The sequence below is a fragment of the Passer domesticus genome, chromosome 4 (genome assembly GCF_036417665.1).
Source record: "Passer domesticus isolate bPasDom1 chromosome 4, bPasDom1.hap1, whole genome shotgun sequence".
Lineage (NCBI taxonomy): Eukaryota > Metazoa > Chordata > Aves > Passeriformes > Passeridae > Passer > Passer domesticus.
Genome location: NC_087477.1, coordinates 46,542,491 through 46,562,851, shown reverse-complemented (window position 1 = coordinate 46,562,851; position 20,361 = coordinate 46,542,491). Strand labels below are relative to the sequence as shown.

Below are 20,361 nucleotides of genomic sequence, written 5' to 3'. Positions count from 1 at the left end.
AATGTTTTTAACTAAATACCTTAAATTTTGGTGAGTTTTAAGTCAAGTAGAAGCTAATGCCTTTCTAGTCCTTCACACTTCAGTCCTTCCATAAGTCTTTCAAGTTCCTAAATGTAACAGCTTTGAAAGCAGACTGTACGTTTGTTCAGACTCATAGTTGTACAGACTGGACATCTGCCTCACTGCTAAGGTCTCGTAGAGGCTGCATAAGGTTTACATGACAAAGCCTTTCCCTTCATCATTATTTGATTTCCGAATGTTTGATTTCACAGCCTTAATATTATTCCTGTACCTTGCATGAATAAAGATGGAATAGAGAGATACGTGGACATGACTATATAATCCTTGTGAATGTTTGCTAAGACTTTCTGAAATTTAACTTTCAGAATTGCATGATGTATGTTCCATGGACTAGTGTTTCATCAACAGATCTCTCTGTGTAAGTTTAATTTGGTTTTTAGGTTCTGCCTTGTACACTGGCATCTGAATGATTGTTATTTAATACATCCAGACATGTATTTCCTCAGAAGTACAGTTCAAAATGTTAACAAGCCTTCATCATCATAAATCTCTTCAGTCTGGTGTTTGTTTAGTGATGTATAGTGATAACAAAGGGTCAGTGTTGGCCCTTCACTGAGCTTGCAGCCCTCACATATTTTCAGAGTGTTTCTTATGGGAATAGAGGCCTAAAGGTGGGGTAATTCACACTATTATGTAGGTAGAACTTTGGGTACTTTGGGTACTTTGCTTCTTGGGTAATACTCAGAAAATGGGACAGGACAGAGGAATGGCAAATGCATATGAGGGAATCAGTACTTTAGGTGTCATTATTATTATTAATAATAATAATAATTTTAAAATGAGTGATTAATATTTTTCTTTTTAAATTGTTGTTTATTCTAAATGTCATATTTTTATACTAACTGATACAGAGTGAAAACATATAAATTTGTTTATTAAACTTTGAATAACACAATAGAAAAAATATTTTAGCCTGAATATAGGAAGTAATCAGTTTAAGATCTCTGCTGCTGTGTGTGGGTTTTTTATTAATCTACTTGTATGGTAAAGTACATTTGGATCCTTTTGCTCAAAAATCAGAGTTCTCAAAGCCTTATATCACTTTATCCTTGGACATGTTTTCATCATGGTATATGGATATATTTCATTACCACTAGGTTACTACTGCTGCTATATGCACTGACTATGATTTGTTTTGTAAATATTTTATATGAGAGAAAATGGGAAACATAAATCAGGTTCATAAAGCAATGAACTTGGAATTTATGGAAGACATTTAGCATTTCTCAGCTAAAATGGCATAAATAATTAATATGCATAAATAATTTATATTTAATCAATCAATAGAATTCAAAACCAAAATCATTGAATAATATCAGAAAAGGAAAACAGATGAATAGGGAAAAAAGGGGAAACAATTGTAAAGCTTTGCATTGACATCCAAATTAAACACAATTTTAGGTCTGGAATAAATAAAGTAAAAGTTTTCCTGGAAACATGCCAAAGCAATTCTGTGAAATGTACTGCAGAAATGTCTGGTTTCAGCTGTGGATAGAACAATCCTTAGATAAAGGTAAATGCCCATATTTTTGTGGTTTCTTTGGAGGGGATGGCAGGCATTAACTCTGTGAAGATTAGAGAAGAACATACTAATAAACTTGCCTACTGTAATGGTAATGTTCCCATACTAAGAGTTTTGTGTGCAGCTCAGATCACGTCAAGGAAATTAGTTTGTGAAAGAGGCATATTCTGTATCTGAGGAGTTTTCTAGTTATAACAGCAATTCATCAGCTTGGCATCAGCTGAGATTTGTGAGAAGTTATTTTTCACAGTAGGTGTATTGTAGATTATGTTGGGCCAGCTGAGTAGCGAAGAGGAAAGAATGCTTCAACATGCTAAAGTACACAATAGATCTGTGTTGTGCTTTTTGAGGGTGTACTTATGTCAAGCTTGCACATCTCAGTACATTCTCTTTCTATTAAATTCCTAGTAATGATGATGAACATACATTCTTCACAGGATGAACAGTAAGGTATAAAAAGGTCCCTGACTGAGGTATGCATCCACTTGATGTGATGGCCTCTCCTCTTTAGTAATCCCCCCTCAGCAGTGGCAGCCAAGGAGTGCAGGACCTGCTGCAGGGGGTGCATTGCTATTTTGTGATTGCCCAGACCCCCAGGCCATTCAGTTCCAGGCTCTTGAAGCTGCTTGATTTGAGCAATTTTGATGAACCCACCGACAGGCTGTCTAGGAATGAAAGGGAATTATAAACAACTTGCAGGAGCCTTTGGTTTGACCTTTTCATACCAATCATTTCCACTTTTCTGCATACTAACTTCTTGCAGCTTTTTTTTTTTCAAGCTCTATCACCTAACAGGTAAAGTCTGGCATATCATCAGTTAGTGTAGAATTACTGGGACAGTTACACCTAGTCACTAGCTACAGCTAGTTAAACCTGAAGTAATGACTGAATTAAGGGTGGGCTGGCATCAGTAACTGTTCACCCAGATCAGCAGGTGCCTAAGTTTTATAGAGCTGGAGGCCTAAAATTATGTGGGAGATCATAGGATAATGCTGTACTTTTGCAGAGAAAACATGCATATATTTTCATTTTCAAGTACACCTTTAACACATACAGTCTGGATTATTCACAGATTATAATAATATAATAATCAATTTTTTTTCCATTTTTCCTACATGTATTTGTTGCTGCATAGCTGGAATTGTTTTTCTCAAAATTTGGAAGCCAAAACATTTGAAAACTCTGATAAGAGATGTACTTACATTGCAAAATCAAGAACTGTAAAGTTCAGAGATGCACTATTTATAATTGCCTGTAGTTCTGATGCATAAAGATTTTTGCTTTTTATATATCTGTATCTTTACAGATTTTAATGTACAGCTGTATAGTTTCTAACACTTTAGCATAGTAGTTGCACTTTATCCCATATTGCCGGGGTCGGCTGTTCCTTGTCTCTGCCCCAGCACGGGAAAAGGTGGTTCTGGGCAGGCCGTGCTCTCGAAGAAGGAGTCTGGACTCTTGCTTTTCAGTCTTCAGATGAGTTTATTGTTCCTTATCTACAAAGTTTTTCTGTCTGTCCAGCCGAGGTCTGATCAGCAAGACAGCCAAGGGCACTCTCCCCCGCCCACGGGGCGGTTGTCTCTTTTATAGTGAAAACTACGTATAAGATATTTACCTTCAATTTCCAATACTTTTTGCCCTTGTTGGCAAGTGCACTTTCACCATGAACCAATCCACACCTGCCAACATCATCCTGAACATGGATGCCAAGGAGAAGAAAGAAGAAGGACAGGGCACGCCCAAATCCCTCCATCTTAGAACCCCTGACCCCCATGTACAGAATTTCAAACCCCCCTGTACAAGGTTCAAAACCCCCCTGTACAGTGCTCCAAAGTTTTTTCCTTCACCCTGTGATTGCTACTACTATGCTACTTAAACTTTTGTGACCTGTAATTCTTTATATAAGGTTGGCAATTTGCTCTATGAATTAAGGTCGAATTTCCAGGTGTCTTTGGCTTCCTGCCAGGGTCTCTGAGCCCCTGCCAGGGCTTTGAGACATCCAGGGCATCCAGAGAGATGTCCTGGGTTCCGACACCATATTACACTACCTTCTAATTCTGTTTATCTTGCTTTTTAATCTATCAAGAACACTTTGCTTTGCACCATACATAATAGACATAATAAAAAGTAGGGCTAAAATGGGCCAATATTTGTTAGATATACTATTTAATTACCCTTATAAAAACCTGTAGAAATACTGTATCACGTGTGCATACAGTCATATTGTGCACTGAAAGCTTTCAATTCAGGACTTGATTTTACATTACCATTCTATGACATTGCTGCCTTTTGCAGATGTTCTTAAATGCCTAGCACAGCAGGGGTGAGTGCATATCAGATAATGGTGCCCAAGAAGCACTTTCCCTGTGAAATGTGTAAGCTTCTTTCAGTGTCCTCCAGCATTTTGTTCAGATTTAACTGACTCTCCAGCAATCCCATTCACTTCCAAATTATAAAGTCAATAATATTCTGTCTAAATTATGCTTTTTCTTTTCAGAAAAGCATATACTGCTTAGCAGACCAACTGTGATTTTCTTTACTCTATTGCCTAATTAAATCTCCTCCACAAAAGGGATTATTATGTTCCACCTAGTACTGCATTGTAATTGAGATGGAATACCGTGATAATCAACTTTTTGCGGTCAGTTTTGAGATGACTGATCATCTCATTTTTGAGATGACTAATTATCTCATTAGAGGTTCCCATTCAAGAACAAAGTTTTTCTTGTCCCTTTTAGCCTACAAGGATGTAAATTTTAATGTAAATTTGTCTGTAAATATCTTTCAGCTTCCCTAATGGCTTTTTGAGTTGCTTTGAAGGCCAATTTGAAGTTACAAAATTGTACTCCTTTTGAATTACTTTGTGTTCTGTATGTCCACCTCCCTAAAGAATACAGGACATTGTTTCTATATTTAGGAAAAGCACAAAGCTCGAGTGATGAAATCCTTAACTGAATGTCAAATAATTTCTGACATATTGGTATGTGTTTTATGTTGTTGCCACATCTTGTTCTTTTATCCATTCAGTTTGTTCCGCACTTTAAAAAAATTTTCTTAACTCTTCTTACACTGATATCTGAATAATTTGTATGGCATTTCTCCAAATCAGCTGTTAGTTTTCTCATGCTGGGATGTATTTTGCATGGGCAGAATCCAGAACACATTCAAACAGATCTCCACATTTTCTGTTGTTGTGGGAGTAGCTGGATTTCTTCTGAAGCACAAGACCATTTCCCATTTTGAGAAGAGAGGATGACAGAGATCCCAGGTTCAAAATTTCTACTCAGACACATGGCAGGTAATACCACACACTGTGAATTTTATTTAATGTATTTATGTTTATGAGTGTGCACATGAAGATGTGGCATTAAAAGAAATAAATTAAGTTCAAAGATAATCTTGAGTCTGGGAATGAGGATTATATCAAGATGTACAGGGGAATTCCCGAACCCAGGAACACAGGAACAAGCCCCAAGCCCCACCCAGACCTGGAAGCCCTCGGCAGCCAGTCAGGCACAAAGGGGGCATTGGCAGAAGCTACTGTGGAGATTTAAACCTCTCCAATCAGCCTGGATGTACACACAAACTGAGGCTGCTCTGGACAGCCTCACTTTGAGCACTGTGTGAAGTTTTGGGTGCCACAATATAAAAAAAAAGGCATTAAGCCATTAGAGAAATTCAGGATGATGGCAACAAAGAGATTGAAGGGTCTGGAAGGGAAACCATATTTGAAGTAACTGAGATAAATTGGTCTGTTCAGCCTGGAGGAGAGGAGATCATTACTACGGTAAGGAGATAGTGGCAACATGCTGAGAGGAAAGAAGAAATCTCCAATTTGCTGTTGGATTCCAAAGAAAAGGAGATAGCAGAAAATACCAACAAAGTAGATAATACTTAGAGCGTTAGACTGAACAGGAAAAACGAAACAGCTTATAGATTGCAACTCTTCCTCCCTCTGCTGCTCATCAGCTGCAACTGTAAATGTGGCTGTACTGATCCTTGTATCAGTACAAAAGTTTAGGGATGGAACACTGGCATGATCCAGGCTGAAAATAACCCTATCCCTTTTGCTGCTTATATTTAATTCTGTATTGTTCAGTGACCCTGGTTGGAGCAAAGACCAAAAAGTACTCACATTTTTTTTCTTTGGAACACTAGATTGAAAATATGACTTCACTTCAGACCTAGTTTTATCAACACAAGAAATTCTTATTACACAATGGTAGAAGTCAGGAAAAACTGGCTAAGGCACCACATAAGCATACAGTGCTATAATTGCTATAGCTGTTGCTTTCTTTGTTCTGGAAAGACATTTCTCAGGGGAGATCATGCAGGGCAGCTGGACATGCTGCCCACAGGGGCTGTGGAGGAGAGGCACAGGCTGTGTGTGCTCCCCTCTGGAAGTGGGCAAGAGCATGGAAAAGCCCCAAGGGCCAACCAAGTGCAGGTTCTGGAGGTGGTGGGAGCACTAAAATGAGAGATCTGGAGGTATCTTCTGACCTGGAAAAATCTGTGACTGAGGGATTGCACCGACCCAGGTGCAGCACTTGGCACTTGGCCTTTTGGAACCTCATGAGGTTCTCATCCCACTTCTCAAGCTTGTCCAGGTGCCTCTGGATGATGCCATCATTCTGTGGTGCCCCTGCCCCACTCAGCTTCCTGTCCCCTGCAATGTGAGTGTGCTCAGTGCCCCTGGGTGTCACTGATAAAGGCACTGACAAGCCCCGGTCCCAAGGCAGAGCCCTGAGAGACACCCCTTGAACCAGCCTAGTAAAAGATGCCCATGCCCAAAGCAGGGGAGTTGAGACTATAGAATTCTCTAATGGCCTGGCATGAAAGGGACCTTAAAGATTATCTTTTTTCAACCCCCCTGCCATAAGCAGGGACACCTCCCACTAGACCAGGTTGCTCAAAGTCCCATCCAATCCAGTCTTGAAGACATACAGGGGACTGGGCACCCTCCATTTCTTTGGACATTCTGTTCTACTGCTTCACCACCCTCACAGTAATGCATTTCTCCCTAATCAAAACCTACTATTGCAGTTTGAAGCCATTCCCCCTTGTTACATCACTATATCTTCTGACAGTATCCCTCTCCAGCTTTCCTGTAGGCCTCCTTCAGACACTGGTTGCTATGGGTCTCCACACAACTGTCTCTTCTCCAGGCTGAAAAGGCCCCACTTTCTCAGCCTGTCATTATAGGAGAGGTGATACACTCCACTTAACAACTTCATGACCCTCCTTTGGATTTGCTCCAACAGTTCCATGTCCTTCTCCTACTGGGGACACCAGAGTTGGATGCTCTACAGTGGGTGGGGTCTCACAAGAGCAGAGCTGAAAGAATCAGCTCCTTGACCTGCTGGCTACAACTCTCTTGATGCAGCCCAGGACTCTGTTGGCTTTCTGGGCTGTGAATGCACATTGCTGGCTTGTGTTGAGTTTTTCATCAACCATCACGTACAAGTGCTTTTCTGCAGGGCTCAATCCATTTTCTGCTCAGCCTGGATTTGTGCCTAAGACTGCACCAACCCAGGTGACTGACTAGATGGCCCTTAACATCCTTTCCAGTCCAAAACCTTCTATAATTCCAGTATTTCAACAAAATATTGACTGTATTCAAAAAAAACAAACAAACCCACATGGTATTCTTAATTACTAGGAACTGAGTTTATTAAGTTCCTTTTTAGTAATTAGTGGTCCTTTTTGCAAAACACAGGGTCTTCATCATTGACAGAAAGCTCACACAATCTCCTGCTCAATTTAGCCTGCGATTTGTCTGCAGTGTTCCAGTTTAGCTTTGCAACAGGTTAATCAATCAGTTGATACCATGTTCTCAATATAATATTAATAAATTATCTTTTCTAATACTACTCATGAGTCTTATATACTCAATATAATTATAGAAACATGAGCTTTTGCAGCATTATTTGTTTAGGCTTACAGCTGTTCTGCAGTGACCCCAGGGAACTAGTGTGTCAGTATTAGAGGTCATGCCTGATGCTCTCTTTTTACCCTACCTACACAACTGGGTTTATTAACAATGAAACAGTTCCAGTGCATATCTATTTGCCTTTTTCTTTCTTCAGATTAAATGAATTTTTTCTTTCTTCAGGTTAAACCTGCTTACTATGCACTCAAGGATTTTTCACTGCTTATTAAATCTATTGGGTGTGATAAATTTGTGCTTTTTAGAATACAATATATGCTTCACTTTTAAAGCAACTTAAAAGGGAACACTGCTCCTTTTTTTTAATTAAACCAGAACAAGTCTGAGTCAACTGTGGTGATCCAAATAATAATGTTCTACTGGCATTTAAACAGCTGGAAGAAAACTATGAAGAGAAACTGAAGTATGTTACCTGAAGAACAAAAACCAATTAAAGCACCAGTATTTAGCAGTCTTCCCACACAGATCAGCAGTCTTTATGTTAGAAAGTTACGAGATCTGAGTTATCAAATACAATTTCAGAATAAAGCTTTAGTTAATAAACAATATTACAATAATAAACAAACCAAAAATACAAAATAATGCAAAGTTTGCTTTAGGAAGTTAACCTTTAAAAACTGACATTTAAACAGCTCTAATGTCAATTAAACAATTGTTTTTAATAATTTTTTTAATAGTTACAAAACCAAATAGTTGCACTTTATCTTTCAGTTGCACTTTTTTTCCAGGCAGTAACATACATGTTAATATAGCTCTGTAACATATATTGAACAAACATCACATTTCTGACAGCTGGACAGATTAGCCTCTCAGTAGGACAGCATTAGAAACTTTCAGCTCATTTGTGAAGTAAGTAGTCCAAAAAGTTATTTAGCTCTTATTAAAAAAAAAAAAGTTTTAGCTGCTTTCCAAGGCTTCTATTGAATCTTGAAGTAGTATAGTCATGAACCACCATAAAAGCTTTCAAACTGGCCTGCAGATTTAGCGTGCAAAATCTGAAATATGTATATATATTGGGCTTCATACCAATGTAGCAAAGTTTGATTAATAAAATTTTCCAACCATATGTAGAATTGCTTCATTTTTTAACCCTCGTATCTTAAGGAATCAGGAAGATACAGAACTGTGTAAAACAAATTACTGAATTTAGTAAAATATGTTATTTCCTTGGTGCTTTGAGTTTTTTTTCTGGTTTTTGTTTGTTTTTTTTTTTTTTTTTCCCAGCAAGGGCAAATTTCTCAGCAGTATTTTCAGACTAAGGTTTCACTTTAACACTGCCTTTTTGTTTACCTGTAATCTGAAAAAAATACATACACATACCTAAGTTTAGATAACCTAGGAAAGCGAGGCTTTGACACCAGTCCTCACTGCCACACAGAACTTTATGATGATGACCAAGATAGTGGTGTAAGTTATTCTCTATGGATAAAAAGCAAAACATGCATGAAGGACAACTCTGAATCCCATTTCTTTGAATTAGCTCTGGTTCACTCAAGATCACGGACTGTCCTGCTTCCAGTCATGAAAGGGTTATTTTTTTTACAGTAGTCAGGAGGAGGCATGCCTAAGACCCAGAGGTTATTCTGTACCTCACAGCATTTTCAGGGAACAGGGGAAGGGCTCCCTTCTGGGTCAGCATAGTATGGCCAAGGGAGTGGGCAAGGATTTCTTGGGGGTTTCTGTATTAATCTGATCTGCCCTGTAAAACCTGAATGCTGAGCTATCAGGCACTTGGACAGCAATGCTTGAAAAGCAGCCCCAGGACTAGAGCAAACCCCAACACCCACAACTTTCACTTTCAAAGTAGTACATAGTAGTATATTTGCTTTATGAGGCTATGAAGGTGTCTTTTCACTAAGAGAAAAAGTATCTGCATGGAAGTTTAACTTTATCAAACTCTCATGAAATAACAGAAAATAACAGAAGACAGGTTGAAAATATGTAAGCTTCAGAAACTTTTTTATAGATTCTGATTAACCCTAGCTCATTAAGAATTTTTTTTGTCAGTGTAGAAGAAAACAAACATTTTCTGCAACTTCCTGGCAATGAATTTTACCGGTGCCTCATCTGACCGTAAAATAGTTCAATTTCTCTTGCTTTTGTTATGAGTGAGACCAACCTCCACCTGTGGCACTCTCTGCCATTATCATCTCACTCAGCCTTTGTCTTCCAGTAATTTGAATTAACATTTCTCTCTTACACATGCAGAACGTGACAAGAATGTCTAGAGATAGCATCAGAAAAAATTATAGGAGAAAACTGAAATACCGTAAGATTTAAGAGATGAACATCAAGAACTAAAAGACTAACCATAAAGAGTTGCCACCTTCCCAATTATAATGCAGACAGAAAAGTAGTATTATTATGATAACTACTAGAAACATTTAATAATTTTCAACACATTTAATAAAGGAATGCACTGTCACAGAGAAATTGAGGCCAAGAACTGAACACGAAAGAAATTAGGTCAACACTTCCTGAAAGAAGAGTAGTTTCTCTAAGTTTTATGTCACAGTATGTATATTAATAAATACTGCAGAGATTTAAATTTAAGTAATGTTTTTCTTAGAGAGTTAGAGAGGAAATTTGCAGATTATTGATTTTTCTAGTTGCCAGAGAAAACTTCTGAAGGAATATTAATTATTCTGCATTTGATTTAATACTGCCAGTTGACATATCTATCTAATACAGAATTAATTTCATTAAAGCTTAGCATCAGCTTTTGAAGCATGAACAGCAAACAAAATAGAGCTTTATTCTTAAACAGTGCTTCTGTCTGTGTATTCCAATAATTAAAGCACAGTTCTCTTGTATCCAACAAAATAGCCAGCAAAGTGGAAAAGATGGTCTTTTTATCCTTTGTATTGATTTTCAGACTCAAAATTCTGTGAGTTCTAAACCATTAATACATGTAGTAAGAAGTGCTGGTTTCCTTTTTTCTTGTCATTACACACAGATTTTAAAAGAAGATTTGTGTTTTAAAAGCTAGGTTCTTCAAAAGCTCTCAATAAAACAGCAAGTTAATCTGTCCAAGTATTCCCAAACTGTAGCCAAAAAGAGCAGAAATTTAATTGTGATGTTTCTTTTTCCTGGAAGCAGCACTTCAGAAGTGTAACTGACACCCTTCTGGAGTGTGTAACAAGAACACTGATATGATGCTTCCATTTCAAAAGTGCAAGAGAAACTATTGAAATAACACTCACACTTAGACCTTCAACATACATTAAACACATCACAGAAAAGGAAACAGCCAAGAGGAGATAAGTAAAACAATTTTTAGTAACGCCTTCAATATTCTTTATTTTTGTTGTGGCTCTCCTCCCTCCCTGTGAATGCTCTTGGCTGTTCTCTTACCCATTTAAGTGCAAATGCTGCTGCACACAGACAGCAATTTACTGCCTCCTACCACTGAGGCGTCATCCAACCCGCTTTCTGGGACACCTCAGTTCCCCATCCCCCAAACATACCCCAGAAGGTTTGCATTCTTGAAGATGCAGCATCTATAGCTATGCTTTGGTCTTAAGCAGGACGTGACATTTTTGGTTGTTTCTTATAAAAAAATCACTTCATTGCCTTGTACTGCTCATAAGCAGTTATGTTTTCGACACAGAGATACCTCAATTGGCAAGAAGTGGGGAGAACAGCTGTAAAATCACAACTATCCCCACCTTTGAATGTGTTAAGTAGCATTTATTTCATTCCAGATTATTTTCCTTTTCAGTCTCTCTTCACATCTGATTTTGTTCTACTTGACATTTTGTCTTCAGCAACAGAAAAATATTCTGATGCATGGCTGGTAACAGCAGAGACAGATGTTTGACTTGGCTCTTAAGTGTCAGAAGTGCTGTCTCTTAGCATTTCTCCTGTCTCACTTATTGCAAGCACAGAACCTCCTAAAGATGGATCATTGCATGTGCCAGGAACAGAACAAGCTGGGCTCTGAAACTGTACAGGCTCAGGTTCATCCTCCTTTCTAGCACACAAACAGTTGTTTTCAGCAACAGTTTCTTCATCTTTTACCTTTTTGTGTTGTTGTGTTGCTGCAGTGAGTTGAGTGGAAGATGCATTTTCATATTCAACAGGAAGGACTCCTGAACACAAAGGCTGACAAGGAGCAGTACCATCACCAAGCCTTTCTGCACTTTCAGTGTTTTCAGATGCGTTCATAGGCAAACACGAGGCTTCACATTTTGGATGACTCTGAAGCGAAGCAGGCTCTTCATACTCTGAAGTTACAGGGTTCCCTAGATTTAGAAGTGTTTTGTCAGGAGATTTCATCTTCTCCTTATCCATTTTTTCTGTTCTGTTTCCAGAAAAAAACATGGAAGAAGTCAGCAAATCAGAGGTATTTCTGAGAATGCCGCCAAATGAAAATACTGGTGAAGGCAATGGAAAGTTACTTTTGAAAGAAAATGCACAATTACTGGTGAGAAGAGGGGTCTTGGAGACCTCATTCACCCCAGCTCCGGTGTTGGTTTCTGAAGTACCGCAAGCTACAGTTGTGCTGGATTCTGAGGTGTGAGGTTTTTGTTCCCCTAAGACAGATGGTTTCTGTGTACCATATCCTCCAGGTTCCTTCGCACAAGGTGTTTTTTCCCTCATGTGAGATAGTGTTTTTTTGTCAGATGGCTTCTTAGATTGGCTAAAAAATGAGGATGATGGTAACACCTTACACGAATTGCTAGCTTCTGATTCTGCAAAACAATCTCTTTCTGAATTGCTAAAGGGAAACACAATGTGTGGTTTCTCACTGTCTGCTGAGACTAAATTAGGACTTGCTGAAGCATCACAAACTATGTTTTTGGTTTCAGGACCACATTTATCCTGGTTATTGGTTTTATCTACCTTATCACATCTCCCTAAATAAAACTGAGGGAAAGCACATCTCCTGTCTTGCTTTTTGAAGGAGAATGTACCCCTATCTTTACTAAATCTTGGTAATGAGTTGTTAGATGCACTGAAAGTAAAAGGTACACCTGAAGGTCTCTCTGCTGAAACATCTACAGATTCTGAAGTTACTGCTGCTGGCTTTAAGTCCAATAAAGTGCCAGAATTTGAGTTTATTTCCTTGGAAACAGTACCTGCCGATGCCTGTCTTGCCCATTTTTCTTTAATTAACGAGTCTGGAGAAGTTTCTGCCAAGGCTGGACCCAATACTTCCTGGCCACTTCCCTCATGAAATAATTTGAAGTCACCATTTGTTTCAGAAAAGATCCTGCTTGTGGATGGGATGCTGTGAGCACTGCTTCCAGAACAGTTTCTTTTGTCAAAGCCATCTCCTCTTTGCAGGGTTCCCATTTTTATTTTATCTGTCTTATTTGCTTTGGTAGGTGAAGATATAAAAGAAATTCCTGAGGACTTATCCTTGGAGGCCTCAGCAGTTACAAATTTATACTTTTTATTTGCAGGGAAATTTTGAGTCTTAAACACATTGGGCAACTTCTGAAGTTCCATATAGTATTTGTAACGTAGCTCCTAGAATTACAGAAAAAAAATCACATTATCCAACATGGCATTTGTGGATTCAGAGGTTATAAAACTCAAGTATGACTAAGTTTTCCTATACTCTAGAGTTTCTAATGTATTGCTACTGGAAGGGAACAGAACACAGTGCTTTAAAGACAACTGAAAAAGATACACATAGAACCCTGATGACAAAGTAAGTTTTGAAAGAGAAGACTACAGAAAACTGTATTTAGAGTCACTGTCAAAACCAAAAATAGATCAAACCACTAACCTAGATATTAAGCAACAAATTCTCATGAAAAATAGCCATCTGAAATTAAGTTAGATGGTGGAGGTTTTGTTCCTTTTTGTTATTATATATAATTGCATTCTTATTAGCAATAGAAAATAGGTATCTTCCAAAACAATGCAGGAAAAAAAATAAATCTATATTTCAAGGACCTAAGCAAATTCTTAATTCAATCATCTGCCACTGGTATTCTCAGAACACACATAATGAGATTCACTGCCAGCCATGGCACTAATTGTAACTGGAATCATTCTGTGCAGAACAATACTCAGCCACCCACTGGGAGCTGCTAGTAAGTTAAAAAAAAAAAAATTAAAAATCTAGTTGCGTAACTGCATCATTTGAAACTAAACAAAAAAGAGACTGAATTCAGTTTCATGTCAAATTATTATGTGGTCTTACAGGATGGAACTCTATTCTTTAGAAAACAGAGTACAGGCAGATGACTGCCTCTTCAAATGGACACTAGGGAAGTTTATGTGGATTAGAAAGCTACAGATATGACTCAAAAAGCCACACTAAATATAAAAGTAAGTATTTGAAGTCAGTCGTAAGAATAAGTTTCAGCTTTCTAAAGGCAAAAAAAGAGTAAAATTCTGACAGCTTTAATACCTAGTCAGATTTCATTCTAGAATTGTAAGGGTAACTTTCTATTGAGTAAACTGAAAACCATTAAAAGCTTATTTAGAAAGTTGCATCACAACAAATAGTAACTTAGCCATACTCACAACTGATGTTCAATCATACCTCATGGCTCATATTTTGAAATGCTGACATTTCTGATATTGACATAAAACGAGTAGGGATCCTCCTACCATCTGTTTCATCCTGTCCTGCTACAGGCTGAAAAATATTTTGCAGCAGACATATTTAATTTTGATAAGCCAAAACAGACAAAATAGTACCATGCTGAAGAACACATAGCCAATAACTTACAAGAAATGTGTTTGGTATATTCTTCTGGTCCTGCCACTGCTTTAAGGTATCTTTAAATAGAGTTGAGCTCTCATTTCCTTCATAAGGTAGCTCTATTAGAAAAAACATAAGGATAGTGATGGACACTATATTAAATATACAAAACACCAAAAGGTTCCTGTGCACCTAACTGGATGCCATTTAAGAACAAATATATAGCGCCTTAAGTGAGAACCTAGTCCTTGTTGAATTTTCTGTGATATACAGCAAGAAGCCTGTGTAATACATTTTTTAAAATGCTGTAAATGTCTGGCCTTACAGAAAACATAGCACCTCCTCCTGGGAGGTAAAGGCAGTTAATGTGGTGAGCATGGTCAACATTCACACGACACCACTACAAACGTCCGTCTAGTTCAGCAGCACGCTTCTGACAGCGGCGCTATCGGCTGGGTATCAAAAGTACTGCAGGCTGCAAACACACAGCCTAGGAACCTGCTAGAGAAAGCACATTCATAAAAAGCATTTTAAAACCCCTCATGAATCTATCATCCATTTCATTTGCTCAGGTGTTTTCTTTCATGTGTTTATCATGCAGGTTGTTTATCAGCAATTGGTTCCACAAGTTCCAGATTTGTAGACTTCCCAAATCTCGCTTTAATTAAGTCCTTCTTCCTCACCTTGAACCATGCCTGCATCAACAGGTGTTAACTCCAATGCTAAGATTTCATTAACCACAGACTTGATATCTATCTTCTTTGGCACATACACTGGTGGTTTTTCCCAGCTGGATGCTATATTCATCACATCAAGCTGAGTTTTCATTCTAGAAAAGAAAATAAACACCAATGTTGCAAAATGCAATCTGAACATTTTTCTTCATGCTTACATGCTAGCTAAATTATACCTGCCTAACAAAAATATATATATTTTATAATGAAATCTCTAGGAAGAAGAAGGAATCAGAAAAATTAGATCTGCAATAACATTTCAAGTTCTCCATTTTTTTTTTATTACAACTTGTTCACTTAGATATATAATCAATGAAAACTGCAAGAAGTAATGCTGGTAAGGCCTGCAAAAAATTACCCCCTCCACTTTCCTTAGCATACATTGCCTGAATCTGAAGCATACTACTTCTTCAGAGAGTATTGTTAATGTTAGAATATTTGAAATGGAGTTCTTTAAAATACATTGTGTTTCAGACTTTCTTAAATATAGGTTAAAAGGTTATAAGAAATGTAATTAAGAATGCTTAGAAGACATTACAGGTTATGTACACTGCCAACACAAAAACAAAGATACTGCAGAATTTCCACAGTCTCTTACACAAAGATTTCTGTAAAAGCTTCAAGCATGCTTCAGTGTTTCTGAATTTAAATAAGAGATCTGAAAATACCCAATCCCCAAGTACTGATGAATTTCTATATTCACTTTTTACTAGGGAGATAATTCAACAGCTTGATTATCTCTAATCCCAGACAGTATGTCACTAAGATTCTTCACACATTTCCTAAAGTTTGGCATCCAAAATATGAAGGTATTATAATCTCTCAATACTGTTTTAATTTTAAATTGCTTATCTTATGATATCCATTGCAGCTATGTTTTAGTTTTTCATCTTAAAAATCTAAAAGAAAACTAGAGAACTAATAAAACATGAAAAAAAATACCTTGTATTCAAGCCACAGGCAACCTATAAATAAAATGAGAATTTGTAAGATATGTGCAGTTATCCAACTGTCCAGAAGTTACTGCTTTATCAAAAGCACTAAAGTATCTGTCTTCATTTCACAGAACTATAGAAAATAATGCTGTTAACATTAGAAAACCAAGCAAACAAACAAAAAACCCAACCTAAACAAGTATGTCTATGACAATTATTTATCTTGTAATATTTTGTGATAAATACAAAAAAACTCCTTCAGAGCCCATGGGCCAAATCATGGGCCATATCGTCACCTGATAAGTTTCAGAAGTTCAGGTACTTGCAGACATTCAAATTAAGGACTATTTTGTATTTCTTGGACAGGAAAGGCTCTGCTATGTGCTCTCAATATGCTATTATACTATAAAAAAGGTGACTCAGTTTTAAATCAGGTGGATAATGGTGGCAAGAAGTGCAGTGCACTGCACTGTGCTCACATGAGACTTCCCAAAGGACATGTAATGAAAAGTAAAAAACCTGACAGGATTAGAGCTGCTTCCCTATAAAAACCAGGTGATCTCACTGTACTAGATTTTTACAAAAAAAAACCTCAATGCACTGCTATGGAGGGCAGGCAGGGAGGTGCTAAGTTAAAGAGAAAGAAAACAAATAGCAGAAAGAGGAAGTAGATGAACAGGAGGACTGGGAGGAAAAAAATATGAGGAAGTTAAGAAGGAACCAAAAGCGAAAGTGGAGGAAGAACAAACAGAAGGCAAAAGAAAAACAGAAGGAACAGGCAGAATAAGCAAACCAGGAGACACAGGAGGAGGAAGATGAAAACGGGATGGGGAATGACAAGAAAAGAGGGGGAGGAGGAACAACAGAAAAAAAAAAGGAGTAAGTTGAGAAAGAGAGATGTGGCAGTGATTAGTGACATACTAATCACTGGAATCAACAGTATTTTTTTCCAAAAGTGGGAGTTGCTTTTACTTCAAGTAAAAGTTAAATATTCCTTTTCAAGTCCTTGACCAAACACTAAGTCAAACTCTGTACTTTCTTAGCACCCTATTTATCTGGAGGCACCAAAGGACCCATTGCAGAAATCAGCAATATGCTGTTACTTAGGAAAGCAAACAGTAAAAATCACTGATAAGCTGCATATAAAACTTTCTCAAACTTTTCTAAAAATGAAAAACATTGTTATAAAAAAGTATGAAGTGTTAAGTAATTTTAACCTATATTTTTCATTTATTGACTTTGTTTTTCTTGCTTGATTATAATCATATCTACAATACAGCAGGCTCTATTTGAGTTCTTTAGACAACTGCTATCAAAACCAAAATGTAATCACCTCCAGGAAACACTGAGGATCACACTCATGGACAAGCTTTTCACAATCCTTCAAAAAATTCTCAATGGTCTTCTTGTGAGTTTCTTTCATTTTCTTCCAAATCTGAAATTCTTTCTCTTTTTTACCTCTTTGATCTTCTAGTAATTGCTGTTTTTTTGCTTCCAGAGTTTTGAAAATTTCTCCAAATTTTAGCTCAATTATCTCCACATCATTTTTCAGCATCATCTAGAAGCATGAGAAACAAGACCAGATGTAAATGCAATAGCAATGTCCAAACAGAGTCACTTAGAGCACATCTATGCCACAAAGAGCACCTGTATGCTCCAGGCTGTAAATAAACTATCACTGGAAGAGACTCAAAGACATACACACAGAATATCCAGCATTTGTAACTCACATCTGCATCATTCGGTCGTTTTGAGATCTCATTCACCAGCTTCTCATTTATTATCCTCATTTGTTTCAGAGTGCTAAAGAAAGTTAACTGCAAAACAATTGAAACACTTAATTACAACCTTATCTATTCAATAAAATAAATACATTACAGTACTTATCTAGAATCAGTTCAAGACAAACAAGAAGCTATTGGAGAGGGTTCAGTGGATGACCACAAGGATGATCAGGAGCATCTCTTTTACAAGAAGAGACTGCAGGAGCTGGGCCTGGTTAGTCTGGAGATTATTTTAAGGAGATCTCATTGACGTATATAAATATCTCAAAAGCAGGTGCCAAAAGGAGGGTGCCAGATCCTTTTCAGTGGTGCCCGCTGAAAAGACAGGAACAGTGGCCATAAACTAAACCACAAGAAGTTTCACCTCAACATGAGGAAGAACGTTTTCACATTGAGGGTGGAAGACCACAGCAACAGGCTGCCTAAGGAGGCTGTGGAGTCTCCCTCTCCGGAGACGTTCGAACCCCACCTGGTCACAATTCTGTGTCACCTGCTCCAGGTGACCCTGCCGTGGCAGGAGTCTGGACTGGATGATTTCCAGAGGTTTCTTCCAACCCTATCAATTCTGTGATATTCCGAACAGTATAGTAAAAAAAGCCTGTGATTCAAAACATCACTTAATGCTTTCCTGGATCAATACACAAACTTTCTTCTGCTATTTTTCAAAGTAATGTTCTCAGGCCCACCTACAATGCATACTGACAGAATGACTACTTTATAGTTAAAACATTGCTTTCCTCAGGCTTTTTTAACCCCTCCCCTCACAAACATCTATCACAATAGAAGTTTTAATGGTGTTATTCCAGTTTGGCAAAAAGCTGTGTGATACTCACTTTTTCTTTTTATGCCTCACATTGCTAAAACAGAAAGCTGTTCATAAGCAATATATTTCAGTTTGAGTTTAAACTAATATTATCACTGAGTCTTCCTCCTTTATTTCTCTACACTATCACTACTTTACATTATGTAGTAGTATGTCTAGTGGAAAGGCTGTTTTCCCCTGGTTTCCCAAGTGACATACAATTGGTGATGGGAAAGGAGGAAAACCAGTGTAAAAGCAACTTTTGTCTTAAAGAATAGTCAGTGCTGGACTTAAACTTTTATACTTGTACTTTTCATCACTGCCCTGCAGTTGTTTTAATTACTGCACAACAGAACTGCCACCCTGCATCTCAACTTGCACAGGGCATGAAAAGCTCATTCTAACCGATTGTTCTTATTTTGTTAAAAATCACAACTTCTACAACCAGGCAACCAACCACTATGGCAGGCAGCTGCCTTCCTATGCAGACTGTAAAGCATCTTGCTTATACATTTATTATTACACACCCAAACTATATATCCCTAAATATGTAATTATCTGTGACCCAAATTACCTATCGCAGCTAGAGAGCCTATAAACAAAACATCTCTGGGTGGTTTTTTTGAGTTGTTAGATCTTCCTGAACTTGGAGAAACAACAATAACAAAACCAAACATCAACACTCCTCAGCCCCCCGAATCAAACAAAAAAACCCCAACCCGACAGCACTCCAAAAAAACTTTCCGGGTCCTTCAGTAAATTGGGTTCAGACCTGTCGCTACTGTAATACCGCCTGGTCCTTGTGTGGGTTGGATGCGGTGTGACGGCAGCCCGGAAAGGCACAACCCGGAACCCGGCAGGCCACCAGCAACCAACCCCTTACTGCCCCTAAGCAGCACAGGCGCTCTGCCTCTCTCCTGCCCTATGCCAAGGTTTTCCCGGCGTTTCTGAGTAAAAACAATCTCCAGTGGGCAGCCCAACCTCCCAGCCAGGCCCCCAGAGCGGAGGGAGAACGCCGCGCTTACTTTTTCTTCCTGGTACACCGTGTCTATGAGGTTGACGGAGTGGAAGATGCCCTGATGCTCCTCGGAGACGCACTGCCCGCACCCCGCCTGCCGGCACATGCGGCAGTAGAGCTGCACCGTCCGGCTCGGATGTTTCTGGCAGCTTCCCCCGAACGCCTGCAGGGAGAGCAGGTCGGGCCCCGGCTTCGGCCCCAGCGCCGCCTCCCCGGCCGTGGCGGCGCCCGCCGCGCCGGACCGGTAGAGCTTGACCACCTCCGCCAGGGTGGTGTTGACGGGCAGGGCGGCCACGCCGCCGCGGGGCAGCAGGCACAGCTTCCGGCACAGCGGACACGGCACCCGGGCGCAGGACGGGCCCGGGCCCGGGCCCGGCCCCGGCGCCCCGCGGCCGAGACGGGCCTGCCCCGGGCTCCGCTGCAGCTGCTGCAGGCGGGCGGCCTCGGCCGAGGCCATGCACTCCAGCACGCAGCCCCGGCAGAAGTTGTGCGAGCACAGCGGCAGCGTCACCGGCTCCTCCAACAGCGACAGGCACACGGCGCACGTCAGGCTCGCCTCCATCGACGGCGGAGAGGGGTCGAGCGGCCGCCGCCGCTCCTGCTGTTCCGGGTTCCGCTCGTACCACTGCCCCTCCACTTCCAGGTGGAACGGCACCGGGGGACTGCGGCCGGGCTGCCACAGAGCCCGGGAGCGCCGCGCTCCAAACGCCGCTTCCTGCCGTCAACTTCCCGAGAAGTGGCGCCCGGCCGCGGGGGGCGGGGCCCGGACAGAGGGGTTGGTGATAGGTGAAGGCGCGAGATTGACATCGCCTTTCTCCAATAAAAGCAGGGGAGGTCAAGGGGGCGGGACAGAGGGTTTTGGGACCCGCCTCCT

At 39.5% G+C, this 20,361-nt stretch overlaps 1 protein-coding gene across 1 annotated transcript; it reads right to left on the bottom strand.

Moving 5' to 3' along the window:
* Positions 1 to 7,992: 7,992 nt before the first annotated feature.
* Positions 7,993 to 20,219, bottom strand: LOC135299140 (uncharacterized). The gene is made up of 8 exons (XM_064417654.1): positions 19,495 to 20,219; positions 17,614 to 17,700; positions 17,217 to 17,441; positions 15,891 to 15,913; positions 14,898 to 15,043; positions 14,242 to 14,333; positions 14,053 to 14,148; positions 7,993 to 13,025 (listed from the first exon to the last, which is right to left on the bottom strand). The coding sequence occupies exons 1-8, from the start codon at positions 20,047 to 20,049 to the stop codon at positions 11,379 to 11,381; spliced, it is 2,871 nt and encodes a 956-aa protein (XP_064273724.1). The 5' UTR covers positions 20,050 to 20,219; the 3' UTR covers positions 7,993 to 11,378.
* Positions 20,220 to 20,361: the final 142 nt, after the last annotated feature.

Bases quoted from the DNA above. Each gene is read 5' to 3' on its own strand.
- LOC135299140 (XM_064417654.1), bottom strand. From the start codon at position 20,049: ATGGAGGCGAGCCTGACGTGCGCCGTGTGCCTGTCGCTGTTGGAGGAG. The intron at 15,914-17,216 runs GTGATTACATTT...TTTTATTTATAG, and splicing joins ATCCTCAGTGTTTCCTGGAG to GTTGCCTGTGGCTTGAATAC. The intron at 14,334-14,897 runs GTGAGGAAGAAG...TTTTTCTAATAG, and splicing joins TGATGCAGGCATGGTTCAAG to AGCTACCTTATGAAGGAAAT.